The sequence below is a fragment of the Zingiber officinale genome, chromosome 7A, assembly GCF_018446385.1.
Source record: "Zingiber officinale cultivar Zhangliang chromosome 7A, Zo_v1.1, whole genome shotgun sequence".
In the NCBI taxonomy this organism is placed as follows: Eukaryota; Viridiplantae; Streptophyta; class Magnoliopsida; order Zingiberales; family Zingiberaceae; genus Zingiber; species Zingiber officinale.
In genome coordinates this window covers 142,589,991-142,602,725 of record NC_055998.1, presented here as the reverse complement: position 1 = coordinate 142,602,725, position 12,735 = coordinate 142,589,991, and the positions used below count along the sequence as shown (strand labels likewise).

Sequence of the window (12,735 nt, the reverse complement as noted above, 5' to 3'; positions counted from 1 at the left end):
TTTAATTAAAAATTTTAAAATAATTTAAATTAATTTGTAGAGGCCAAAAATAGTTATGAACTTATGATGGTTGTAATAAATATTAAATGCACAAATTCTAGAATAAATAATTTAAGTAAAATATCTGTCAAAGTTCGCTGATTATTATAGTAGTAAAATATCAGTCTCATCTGCGACGAGGCAAAAGCGCAGAAGGGCGGATTTGATCTCACCTCGTCTAGGGTTTCCCAATCGGGATCGGAGATGAAGATCACTGCCCTCCTCGTCCTAAAAACCTCCGGCGCCGGCGCCGGCGATACCTCCTCATCTTCTTCTTCTGGAGCATCGGATCCCGTGGTCCTCGCCAACGCCTCCGACGTCAGCCATTTCGGATACTTCCAGAGGTCGGCCGCCAAGGAGTTCATCCTCTTTGTCTCCCGCACCGTCGCCAAGCGAACAACCCCCGGGCAGCGCCAGTCCGTGCAGCACGAAGGTCCTCTTCCGAAACTCGTCTTTTCTTTGTTCGGATCCGATTGGTCCGATGTATTTTATGCTTCGTTTATCCGATTTAAGCAATTCGTGCGAATTATGCGCATATGTCTCCTCAAATTCATGCTTTTATTTCTTTTATACAATTTTGCCAGTTCTTGTGAAAAATTAGTTGCCTGTAAGTTCTCAATATGGTATCAAACTAATCATAATACTCGCCGTCAATTAGCTGAATTTGGGGAGGCTGACTTCTATAGCATACTGTAGTTGTCATTTTTCTCTCCGAAGGTAGGTTTCTTCAGTTGTATTGTGGTTAATAGTTTAACTCAGTATTTATTTGACGGTGTTTCAGAGTACAAGGTGCACTCTTATAACCGAAATGGCCTTTGCGCTTTGGCTTTCATGGATGATCATTATCCAGTTCGAAGTGCATTTTCTCTTCTAAACACGGTAGTTCCAATTTTTTGTTTTTTGCTGGTCATATTACACCTTTTCTTCTCTCTGCTTTATTTGCAATGCGTAGGCAGCTGTTATGTGGTTCCGCAGTCAATGTTCCTGTCTTCCTTCCCTTCTTGAATCACGTACATATATCTGCAAAATATTAGTTAACTTTACAATTTCGATGAATTTGATATTCTAATTTTTTATTTGCACTTGACTTACAAAGTGTTAATGTTCAAGGTACTGGATGAATATCAGAAGACATTTGGTGAGTCTTGGAGAGCCCAGCAAACTGATTCTACTCAACCATGGTCATTTCTAACTGAAGCATTGACAAAATTCCAGGTATATCTCTATTTTAATTCTGGTTTTCACCAATGTCTAGCATGTGGTGTGGTTTGGCAACTTCAATAAATTACATTATGGATATGCACAAGATGCCTCTTATCTTGTTTGATTGAAGTAATGATTTTGTTTGTCTTTTGTTTCCTATTCCTCTGATAATGTGATAAGTTATCTTACACATAGCATTTCTTTCTTTGCAATTGGAGGTTATTCTCACACTTTTGCCACTCGCTTTCAATCCAACGATTTTATTCTGCCTTTTTTCAATCTTTGTAGCATAAACTTCAATGAATAACTTTGCTCTTGTCCCTTTTACTAGGATCCTGCAGAGGCTGATAAGTTACTGAAAATTCAGAGGGACCTTGATGAAACTAAGATTATCCTTGTAAGTATTTTCTTGCTACTTTTTTATGTTTTGGGAAAATTCATTATTTTGGTTAAATGATTCTAAGAGAAAAGCAAAGTGATAAAGCTTATGTTTATGGTATTCATTTATCTACTCAACTAGTCACAACAAGAAAAAGAAAATCCTCGATAGAGGAGCCATAGTGAACTAATTTGAGTTTTGACTGCTTAATCATTCCCTGTTCCCCGCTTGGAATCATAAAAATTCCTATGTTTCAGGTTCATTCTTCACCATACGAGATTATGGGCTGTAGAAAATGTGATTTGATACTGCAAGATGAATATATAATTTATTTCCTTTCCCATTTGGACTTAAACCAGGAGACCGTGAAATCCATCTTGCCATTGCTTACATGATTACACTGCTCATCACAATAGTTCCTCATGAAATGTACACATTTGCAGTTTGGACGTGCTTCGCAATGTTGCTATTTCATTTTAAATCTTTGCTTATTGTCATGTGATTGAAATTGTAGGAACATGCAGTATTAGTCTTCTGTCGAATTGATTTGTTTTCTTACATCTTATGGATATTAAATCGTTTTTTTTATGGTTTATCCTAAAAAGGTAGTAAATGTTATCATTTTACTAACAACTGATTGTTATGCATTTCTTTGAAAATCCATGCAGCATAAAACTATTGATAGTGTGCTCGCTCGAGGAGAAAGGTTGGATAGCCTGGTTGAGAAGAGTTCAGATCTCAGCGCAGCATCACAAGTAAGCTCGAATATGCTTTATTATATATTAGTTCAATTTCAGGCTGAATGTCTCAGTACGATACACCATTTTACCATATAATGTATGTGTTCACTACGCATGTTTAAAATCAAACTTAGCACTCAGCTTTACAAGAGCTCATGTATGTAAGGAAGCAAACCTCACATTCTTCTTAGATTGTGTCAGAAAAGGCCAACAATTAACAAGAACTAACTCAGAATACTGGTAATTATTATACTCGAAGAAAGCTGGTGAATAATATATTGGAAAATTGGGCAGACATGAATATAATTATTTAGAATGCTTCAAGTATATTTCTATTAATGTACCCATTACCAATATACTATATATATATATATATATATATATATATATATATAAATCTAATTATATCTGTAATAATTATTTATGATATGTTTGAAATAAGTACAAAGATAGGTTTGCTATTAAATTATGTTTTAGCTCATTAGTTACTTTACTTTACTGGTTAGCAATGAGTTCAAGCAGTTATCCCAAGCAGTGGAAATGTCAGAGTCACATCTTAGAACTGTTCCTGACCATACAATGTTTTTAACATAGAAAGGTCGTAGGGTAATATGCATGTGTTTGTGTCATGGATATACTGGTATCTTACTATGCCCACATGGGCGCGCATACATGCTTCATACATGCATGTGAGGCGGAAGCGAGGAATTCCATGTCTGGTCGGACTCATTTAGAACCTTTCTTGGACATACAACATTTTTAGCCTAGAGGTTGTAGGATAACCTTTGTATGTAATGTAACAAAAACATGTGCATGCATGGGTCTGCTAATACACATTCTTTATATCGTGCACACATGTACTTTACGGTAGCATATGAGGGTATTGTTAAATACTCAAAGGCCACAGACTGACCTCTACAAGGGCAAGTTGAAGGCCTTGATGGTCAGCTGAATTTGGACTCAAGAGAATGCTTTTCATTATCGATAGAATATGATGAGCACTCTGCCTGTACTAATGACTGCTTCCTGCCGCACAATTCTCTTATCCTTTGGCCCCCAAGACAAATAAAAAAAGCTGTGTGACCTACAGACTATGAAAAGTATACCACTCACAGTAGTTTGTACTCATTTAATTTATTGACTTTTTCCGCTTAAGAAGCTCGAATGCAAATGCACTCCACTTCACTGCACTAGCTGAGTTTTGTGTCATCCAAATCACAATCCATCCATTCCAAAATTTAACACTTGGAATGAACATTCTACCTCAACAGTTTCACATAGACATAGTTATGTTTTCATTCCAATCCTTGTTCCATTTGACTCCTTACAGAGTTGATTTAAGCCTGATAATCATACCGATATGTTTGATCCTATTGTATTATTTGTTCATATGAAGATGTTCTACAAACAAGCCAAGAAAACCAACCAATGCTGCACCATGCTGTGACATTGCCAGAGAAGCAGATGATCAGCTCGAATTTCATTCTATGTACGTGCACTCGCTCTCTGTCTAGATACTAGTTTGAATATATCTCAACATTGTCAAGTCATTGGCCTTTTCATTGTCCTTTTTGCGCTGTTAATTAATCATGCTTATTAACATGTAATGTGATGGTTACTCAATTCATTTGTGTATTTCATTCATCTCGTCTCCCCATCATGCTCTCTTCTCTCTCACACACAGATGTTGAATATTTTCTGTTTCTCTTTATAAAATGACGTCGTCATTTTATAAAAAATATATAATTATGTTTATATTATTTATCATGAATTGTCATTCCTGGTAATCAGATGGGATTGGTTCGGGCTACTTATTATGTTATTGGGTTGATAATAAATTTTTGACGGTATTAGATTTTGACCCTTTTAAACCTCTTGAACATATAAACAAATAACAAAAATAATTAATTTATTCATGCTTTAAAGTAGTTACTTTCTTTTCTCTTAAAATTTAAACGACCTGAAAGTGAAAGTTCTCAAGAAATTTAGAAACCTGAAAACAATAACTAAAAAATTGAGCCAATTTTAGACTTTTGGATTTGAGGTTTGAGTCAGTTTTCTGCAAGTTATTCTCTTTTAATAATGTCTTTTTATTTTACAAGTAAATCATTATTAAATTTAAAATCTTGTCTAAATGGTTTTTTGGGGCTCTTAAAATAATAATAAAACTATTTTTTAATGTACAATTACACTTAAACACATATGTATATGTGTATATATATATCTTTTAATTTTTATTAAAAAAATCTACAGCGACACTAAATTTTCCAATTGAGAACCAGAATATTAGATAATTAAAGAATTTAAGTTTTGAATTTTAGTAGTATAATTCTTTTCTTATCGGTATTTTGGTGGTTGGTGAAATTTTTTTATAAAGTTGGGATTATTCAGTTGAAAAATTGGATATTTAAATTAAAAAAATAAAATATGAAGAGACATTTTGCTTTTTGTCATGGTGGTAAAAGTGAATACGCTCCTTTCTAATGTCTCTGGGTTAATACAGAAGAGGTAAATTAAGAGTGGATATTAGTCTTTGGAATAGTGACTAGCACATAAGGAAAGTATTTATATCGGTTTTATCGAAATTTGATTCTCAGATCTCATGATAGTAATACCTCATGTGTTAGCCATTAGACCATTTCAAGGGGGTCACTTTGCTCTCCTTCATGGTGACAAAAGGTGAATACACTCGCCCTCAGTGTCCCTGTCAATCCGTCCCAGGATCAATACGGAGAAGGTAAATCGCGAGCGGTTATTAGTCTTTGGAATAATAATTAGCACATAAGAGAGATATTTACTTCGACTTTGTCAAGATACGAATCCCAGACTTCATGATGATGATAACATCTCATGCGGTGACCATTAAAACCATCCGAGAGGACGACTTTGCTCTCCTTCAGGACAATGATGCAGTTGTATAATATTTTTTTTTTTAATGGACCGTTAAGAAGGTTGAGTTGATTTAAGAACGTTTAACTGATGAATCATTCACTATTTCACTGTGACTGTTTTTTGATTTACATTGATGGTCGACTAAGTTGAATATCAGGTACCATGTAAAAAAAATAATTCATCCACAACCAAGGAGCCACAAGATTCCAGAATCCTAAACTGCTAAGGCCAAATGAAAGAGAAGTGCCCCTCCAATAAATAATCCAACAAATTATTCTGGTGCAGATTAGACATCGCAATCACTACAGCAAGCTTACATGAGATGGGAAAAACACATGCACACACAGAGCAGCTAGGCATTGAAGGGAGGAAAGCACTAAATATACCAAACCGTAGCCAGGATGGCCAGCGGTCATGGCTGTGCCAGTCTCAGCGGCGAGTCCATCGAGCTGACTGGCGGCGATGCCCATGTGCACTCCGGCACAAACCTTCTGCGTGGATCAAAGTGCTCCTGGATGAGCCTGTCGCTCATCTTCTGGACCGGATGATAAAATTCCATTAAAGTATATTCAACCTCGTCATAACAGATTCTAATTTCATTAAAATTCCATGGCCACTAATATTTTAACCACTTTCTTAAAATAAGATAATGAAGAAAGAAGAATCTCACCATTTTCATTGGCTGAGTTTGGTCTGTCTTTCACAATACTACCCTTTTCCATAATACTTCGAGGAGGCCATTCCTCAACTGGGCGTATAACCAGAGCCCTAGGATTTTCTCTGGGAATGAAAAGTGCATCTGCTTTTGGTGTGGAAAGTGTTTCATCATCAGCAAAAAAAGGGCAACTGCAGATGGAAAGATATTGCAAATGAAGAGTTATTAAGATGATGACAATTTTTTTTGGAGCTTATACTTCATTAACTTGTAACCAAATTAGCAAAATAGCACATTATCCTCGTATGAATTTCTCACCTTTGGGCCATCAGTTTTAGGGGAGTATTTCCTGGGAGGCAGTCTAATCCTTCTCTGAGAGGAAATTCGTGGAACTAGTAACAGTGAGTTCCTAGGCTTATCAACAACCTGTTAACAGCAAAGAAATCCATAAGTGGAATATGATAATGGATAGTTCCAATCATTATAATTAGTCATCCAATATTATAGCTAAACTTGTCATTTTGAATAAAGTAAAACTTACAGGCACGCTCGAAATTCCATACTGATTTGAGGGGGTAGAGCCCACACGACCAATTGACATATGAGGCATTGCAGGAAGCATCCCAAAAGGATTTGCAACAGGAACTGGTTGTGTGACCACATTGGACTGGCCAGCAGCACTGAATCATGGATTTATAGGAGAGTTACCAATTTAATGAATAAAGAAATGAAAATAATAATAATAATAATAATAATAATAAAAACAGTCCTTACATAGTAACCTTTTAATAAATTTGAACAGAGTAAATAGATTTGATCCAAAGGCAGAAGTTGTTCCACTAGTTGGATATCGAAAAGGTGTTGATGTTTGGCCAAAAAGAGCAGGTGAGGACTGGAATAGCCCAGAAGCTTGAGCACTGCCAAATGCCAGGCCAGATCCAAAAGCCGGATTAGACACTGCCAATGAATTGCCGAAGACTGATGTTGAAGAGCCAAAAGCAGGTGCACTTGATCCACAAAAAGTGAGGGTGATGAACTTGGACCAAATGTAGAACTACTAGAACCACCAAACAAAGAAGTTGTAGAAGTTGGACCAAATGGACTCGATGAGGAAGAGAATGGTGAGTTGAAAAGTGAAGTAGAAGTAGAACCAAACCCAGATGAACTTGGAGATTTAAGAGCAAAGGGATTCGAAGAATATTTAATGTATGAGAAAAGGCAATAATGGAAAATAAAGCTGCAAGATGGTTATGGAAGTTGAAAATATCATATACACTATGTGAAACATAATTGAGAATATAGATCAAAAGTTGAACAAGATAAACTATACAACCAATAAATTAGCCAAATGATGCTATTCTTTTACTCAGGGCATCAGTCAGTAGGATACATACATCCAACTTAAACAAAACAGGACATCTAAGCCAGAGACTGCATATTAGTCTCAACAAGAGCCTCTACATATCTCAGCATATTAGCCTCAACCCGACCATATGCATATTAGTCTCAACCGGGAAGAATCTAGCTCTAGCGTCAAGGTCATTAGAGAAATTATAATTTTTGCATAGGTAAAATTTATGTTAAAAATATTTATTTGTTGATAACAAATTAAACATATATACTTGATTTTTTTTATTTAATTTAATGAGTTCATGAACATAAAATTTATTTACAAATATTTAATTCATTTACAACTTACCTCTAAATTAAATCCTACATTTTCACGACAATCAATGTGCCAAATAATAATAATAATAATAATAAAATCCCTTAATTGTAATACGTTATATTTTAAAACTACAGTTAGATATTATACTCAATCACATTTATTCACTAAATATATATTCATAATTTCTTAAATGGTTTGATATAAACCCCCTATTGTATCAATTATGTATCATATTAGTTAGGGTGTCAATTTAAATGGATCACATCGGATTTATTTGTTTTTTAAAAAAAATTATGAATCCAAACTTGAATACAACCTTAAACTCATAAATATGAATTCGAACCCGAATACAATCTGAAATCCATAAATCCAAAACCGAACCTGATAAATTCAAATCCGATCTGAATAATCCAAAAAATCTTATTCAAATAGACTTTTTCTTCTTCTATTTTCTCTATATATTTTTACTTTTCTTACAATACTCGATCATTATCATCTATTAACATACATAACACATGTTAAATTTTAAAATAAAATTAAATTTAATCCAACAATTCACTAAACTCTAAATTTAGGTCAACTCGGGTCCATATATATGACCCAAAAATTTTCAATCCAAAAATCCTTCAATCCAAATTCGAAATTTTTTAATCCGAACCTAGTTTTTTTTAATTGACTAGGATCAAATCTTCGGGTCCGATTCATTTTTCACACCCGTAAAGTTAATAATGCTTTCATAATAAGTAATGTAGGGACGGTTCAAACAATGGAGTGTCTATAACATCGGGCATTTGAAGATTTTTTAAGGGTGTTTGTGCCCAATAAGCTATAAAAACCAGAGCAGATTAGGTTATATTTCAAATTGGCAAATCCTTAACTACATGTAAGAATGATTTATGCTGGAGATCATTATTTCGGTCAATTACTAATGGATTTGATTTGAACATAATTATTGATGGTCATTCTTTCTTTGAAGCTTAAGTTATCATTGTAATATGTTTGAATTTTGTTTAAGCATGATTTGAACTCGTTGACAAATGTATGAAGAATAATCTAATAATGTGTTCAATTTTTTTTAATCTACAGCAGAAAGTTAATTGGAATACAAAATTTTAGTCATCCTTTTATTATGTCATAATATAATGTTTAGCATGCATATTACAGATGGAAAAGAAAGGTATGAGTTTATGTCCATACTCTTTCTAAAAAATCGGCTCAAACAACACCTTGATTATGTGAATGGCTGCCACCTTATTTCACACAGTCCTGTTGAATATCTAACTCGAGCAAATTGTTTAAAGTTGAGATTGATTTCGATGCTTCATATAAATCTTCAACCTATATTCAGAATCCACTAGAAAGTAACAGAAAAGAAAGAAACCAGTTAATAAATATATTGGCATCTAAAAAATAGGGTAAAACCTCATGATAAGTGTAGCATAAGCCCATTTCAATGTCGCTGCCACCACCTGCATCACCACCCCCTATCACCAGCTCAAATGTGGAGGTGACAAAGTGCCGCCTCCTAGGATCAATCCAATTTTCATTCCAATTCTCTTGCAAGAGTTATCACATCCGTTGTGAAGGTCGTCCAGTCGTGAAGGTCGGTCATCCAGTAGTCATGAAGGCCGCTGTGAAGGTCATCCTGTCACCGTGAATGTCGTCCAATCATGTCACGTGATGTGTCTATCATGTCATATCTGTCATGTTGAGTACTCTCTTTGATATGAGAAAAAAGGCATGTGAGGAGTTGTCGTGTATTCTCTTTAAGTTTTACATCTAAATTGCAAGTTTATGTTACATTATAATTTAAAATTTCTATATTCTTCATCTTTTAAATTTAAATAGAATATTATCAAAAATTTTGTATACAAAAGTTTGGTATACCGAAGATCATTATACCAAAATTTCAATATATCGAAACTTTGGTATACCGAAAAATTGGTGTACCAAGTGTTGGTATACTAAATTTCGATATACCTAACTTTGGTATATCAAAGTTCTCTATTATACTGAAGTTTTTCTGGGTACAAAAGTGTTGGTTACCAAATGTTGGTATAATGAAGTTTAGTATACCGAACTTCAATGCACAAAAGTTCTTTATATCAAACTTCGGTATGTCGATCTTTCGTATACCAACACTTGGTACACCATTATTTTGGTTCACCGTCGATGTTTGGACAAATAAGCAGTAGCGAACTCCTCTAAGGAGGAGGTTATTGTTGTCGTCGGACGCAAACTCCCCTGACTTCCACCCTTGGCGGTGATCATTGTGCCGACGGCTGGACAACCTTCATAGCATCATCAGCAGCAGTGGCGGCGGCGGCGGCAATGGCGACAATGCAGGTGGTGGCAGCGGAATGGGAATATGAAAGTGAATCAGAATCCCACGCGGGCGGCGATTCGTAACTTCCTCTAAGGAGGAGGTGATCACCGTGGGGATGGAGGCGGTGGAAGCAGTGTCGGCGTGGTGATTGCCGCCAGGGGTGGGGGTGGGGGTGGGGGCGGGGGTCGAGGGAGTTCGCGTCTGGCGGTGGCAATAACCTCCTCCTCAAAGGTGTTATTGTCCGTCGGGGGGTTAGACGTGGTGTAAGCAGCGGCATTATCGCCACCGGGAGTGGTGGTCAGGCGGCCGAGAATGATGGGAGGTCGCTAACCAACATCAGCATCATCAGAATTATTTCTAGAGACATGATGAAGAAGAGAAGATGTTAGGGATCAGCATCAGCGACATCAGAGTTTATAGGGAGTCTGAGCAAACAAGCCATGTGGAGGCGGTTCGACGGTGTTTGCTTGCTCAGCTCTAAAAAGAATGGTGGTTTTAAGATCAACTTCAAAGAGAAAAGAACGGACTCTCGTGGAAACAAGGAAACAACCTTGGCCATTAGGTTGATAGAAAAATTTTGACAGTATTGGATTTTGACCTTTTTAAAACTCTTGAACGTATAAACAAATAACAAAAGACAGCTGATTTATTTAAGCTTTACATCTAAGTTGAAAGTTTATGTTACATTATATTTTAAAATTTCTATGTTCTTCATTTTTTTAATTTAAATATAATATAATCAAAAATTTTGTATACAAAAGTTTGGTATAACGAAAATCATTATACCAAAATTTCAATATACCGAAACTTTGGTATACCGAAGAATTGGTGTACTAAGTGTTGGTATACTAAATTTTGGTATACCAAAGTTCTCTATTATACTGAAGTTTTTAGGTACAAAAGTGTTGATTAACCAAAATATGGTGTTTGGAGTGAGGATGCTAGGTCTCGTTCAGTAACCATTAGAACTACAACTACCATTAGAATTGCGGCTGTCATTAGTAGCGACATTGAAAAGAGAAGAGAAAATGAATAAATGAATACATTAGTACGAGGCCATGACAATTTATAGGGTTATGGAAACCGGCAAGCAGCAAGCTACAAGCTTGCCATGTGAATCAACTCAAAATGATCTTGCAGAAGACGGCATGTGGAAAGGTTCAACTCAAAATGATCGACCATTTTATTTTTCTCAAGTATTTCGTTCGTTTGTTTTATTTTGCTCAAGTATTTTGATTGACGACCATGTGAACAGAACCTCCTTTGCTATTCTCGGAAATAGCTATTCTGGGAAACAGGGAAGAGCATGGTTGAGACGCCAAAAGGGACGCGACATGACTAGATTGGACTGGACTGGACGAGACGACCTTTACACAATTGGACGGTGATCACCGAGGGGTGGGGATGGAGGTGTCAGAAGCAGCGACATTGGCATGAGTGTAGGCAAGGGAGGAATCGGATGGATCGGGATTGTGCGGCACTTGAACGCCTCCTCAGAAGTGGAGGCGGTGATCAGTAGAGTGGGTGGCGATGGAGGTGTTGGAAGCGGAGGCAGCAGCGGAGGCAGGGGAGGAATCAGATGGATCGGGATCGGGATGGAGCGGCGCTTGAACACCTCCTCCTCCTCGGAGGAGGTGATCACCGGAGAGGGTGGGGATGGAGGTGTTGGAAGCGGCGACAACGGAGGCAAGGGAGGAATCTGCTGGATCGAGATCGTGCGACTCTTGAACACCTCCTCTTCGGAGGAGGAGGTGATCGTCCGGGGTGGGGGTCAAGACGGTTGTAGTAGAACAGAGCGGTTGATCGCCAAAGGTGGTGGGAGTGAGGATGGCAGCTTGTATCATATAACCATTAGACTCCGGTTGCCATTAGAATTGCGGCTGCCATTAGAAGAGACATTGAAAAGATAAAAGAAAATGAATAGATGAATACATTAGTACGTGGCCATGGCAATTTATAGGGTTGTGGAAATCAACAAGTGACAAGTGGGAAACTACAAGCATGTCATGTGAATCAACTCAAAATGACCTTCTAGAAGAAAGCATGTGGAAAGGTTCAACTTGAAATGATCGGCCGTTTTATTTTGCTCAAGTATTTCGATCGGGCATTTTATTTTGCTTAAGTATTTTGATCGGTGGCCATGTGAACGGGACCTCCCTTACTATTCTCGAAAATAGGGAACAGCTTGGTCAAGGCGCTAAAAGGGACGTGACACGACTAGTCTGGACTAGACTGGACGGGATGACATTTACTCGACATGACTAGACTGGACGTGGCGCCAAAAGGAATGTGAACTTCGGTATACCAAAGTTCTCTATTTACTGACATTTTGGTATACAAAAGTATTGATTTACCAAGTGTTGGTATACTGAAGATCTAAAGTTCTTTATATCAAATTTAGTATGCCAACATTTAATATATCATCACTAGTACACTAAAATTTTAGTTCACCGTCGATGTTTGGACAAACAAGCTGTAGTGCTGCTAATCCTTTCCAAGCAATGAGGTCCCATTATTTTCTTGTACGAGTTAAGAATAAAACCGCCGATCAGCTTCCTTGAGTTAAGAACAAAACCGCCGATCAGCTCCCTTTCTTCTTAGAATTATATAAGAAAAAACTGTAGATCGCATTACTTTCTTTCGTCTTCAAGTTGAGCAAAAATAAAATCGTAAAACAACTGATTACATGACTTCTTTTCTTCTTCAAGGTGAGCAAAAATAAAATAGTAAAATGGTCGAGTTGAGCCTTTCACATAGCTTTTGTCTTCGCGGATGATTTCCACATGGCTTGCCTGCCCACAACACCTATAACTTCTGATGTTGATGTGGATG

The 12,735-nt window shown here is 36.8% G+C and overlaps 1 protein-coding gene and 1 long non-coding RNA gene across 3 annotated transcripts; one reads left to right on the top strand and one right to left on the bottom strand.

Moving 5' to 3' along the window:
* Nucleotides 1-127: 127 nt before the first annotated feature.
* Nucleotides 128-4,005, top strand: LOC122003075 (VAMP-like protein YKT61). 2 transcript variants are annotated; one of them, XM_042558511.1, is made up of 7 exons: nucleotides 128-472; nucleotides 821-918; nucleotides 996-1,049; nucleotides 1,150-1,254; nucleotides 1,574-1,639; nucleotides 2,290-2,376; nucleotides 3,758-4,005. In XM_042558511.1, exons 1-7 carry the CDS (start codon nucleotides 244-246, stop codon nucleotides 3,806-3,808), a joined length of 690 nt encoding a protein of 229 aa, XP_042414445.1. In that variant the 5' UTR covers nucleotides 128-243; the 3' UTR covers nucleotides 3,809-4,005. The 2 variants fall into 2 exon arrangements, with proteins under 2 accessions (XP_042414445.1, XP_042414446.1); XM_042558512.1 differs by lacking the exon at nucleotides 996-1,049 and having other exon boundaries at nucleotides 133-472.
* A 1,946-nt stretch (nucleotides 4,006-5,951) lies between these two features.
* LOC122000586 lies at nucleotides 5,952-6,319 on the bottom strand. The gene is made up of 2 exons (XR_006117179.1): nucleotides 6,227-6,319; nucleotides 5,952-6,099 (listed from the first exon to the last, which is right to left on the bottom strand). It is a non-coding gene; the product is annotated as an uncharacterized LOC122000586 (long non-coding RNA).
* Nucleotides 6,320-12,735: the final 6,416 nt, after the last annotated feature.

Excerpts from the sequence above, each read along its gene's own strand:
- LOC122003075 (XM_042558511.1), top strand. The coding sequence starts at position 244 with ATGAAGATCACTGCCCTCCTCGTCCTAAAAACCTCCGGCGCCGGCGCC. Across the intron at positions 473-820 it reads CCAGTCCGTGCAGCACGAAG|AGTACAAGGTGCACTCTTAT; the intron begins GTCCTCTTCCGA and ends ACGGTGTTTCAG. Across the intron at positions 2,377-3,757 it reads ATCTCAGCGCAGCATCACAA|ATGTTCTACAAACAAGCCAA; the intron begins GTAAGCTCGAAT and ends GTTCATATGAAG.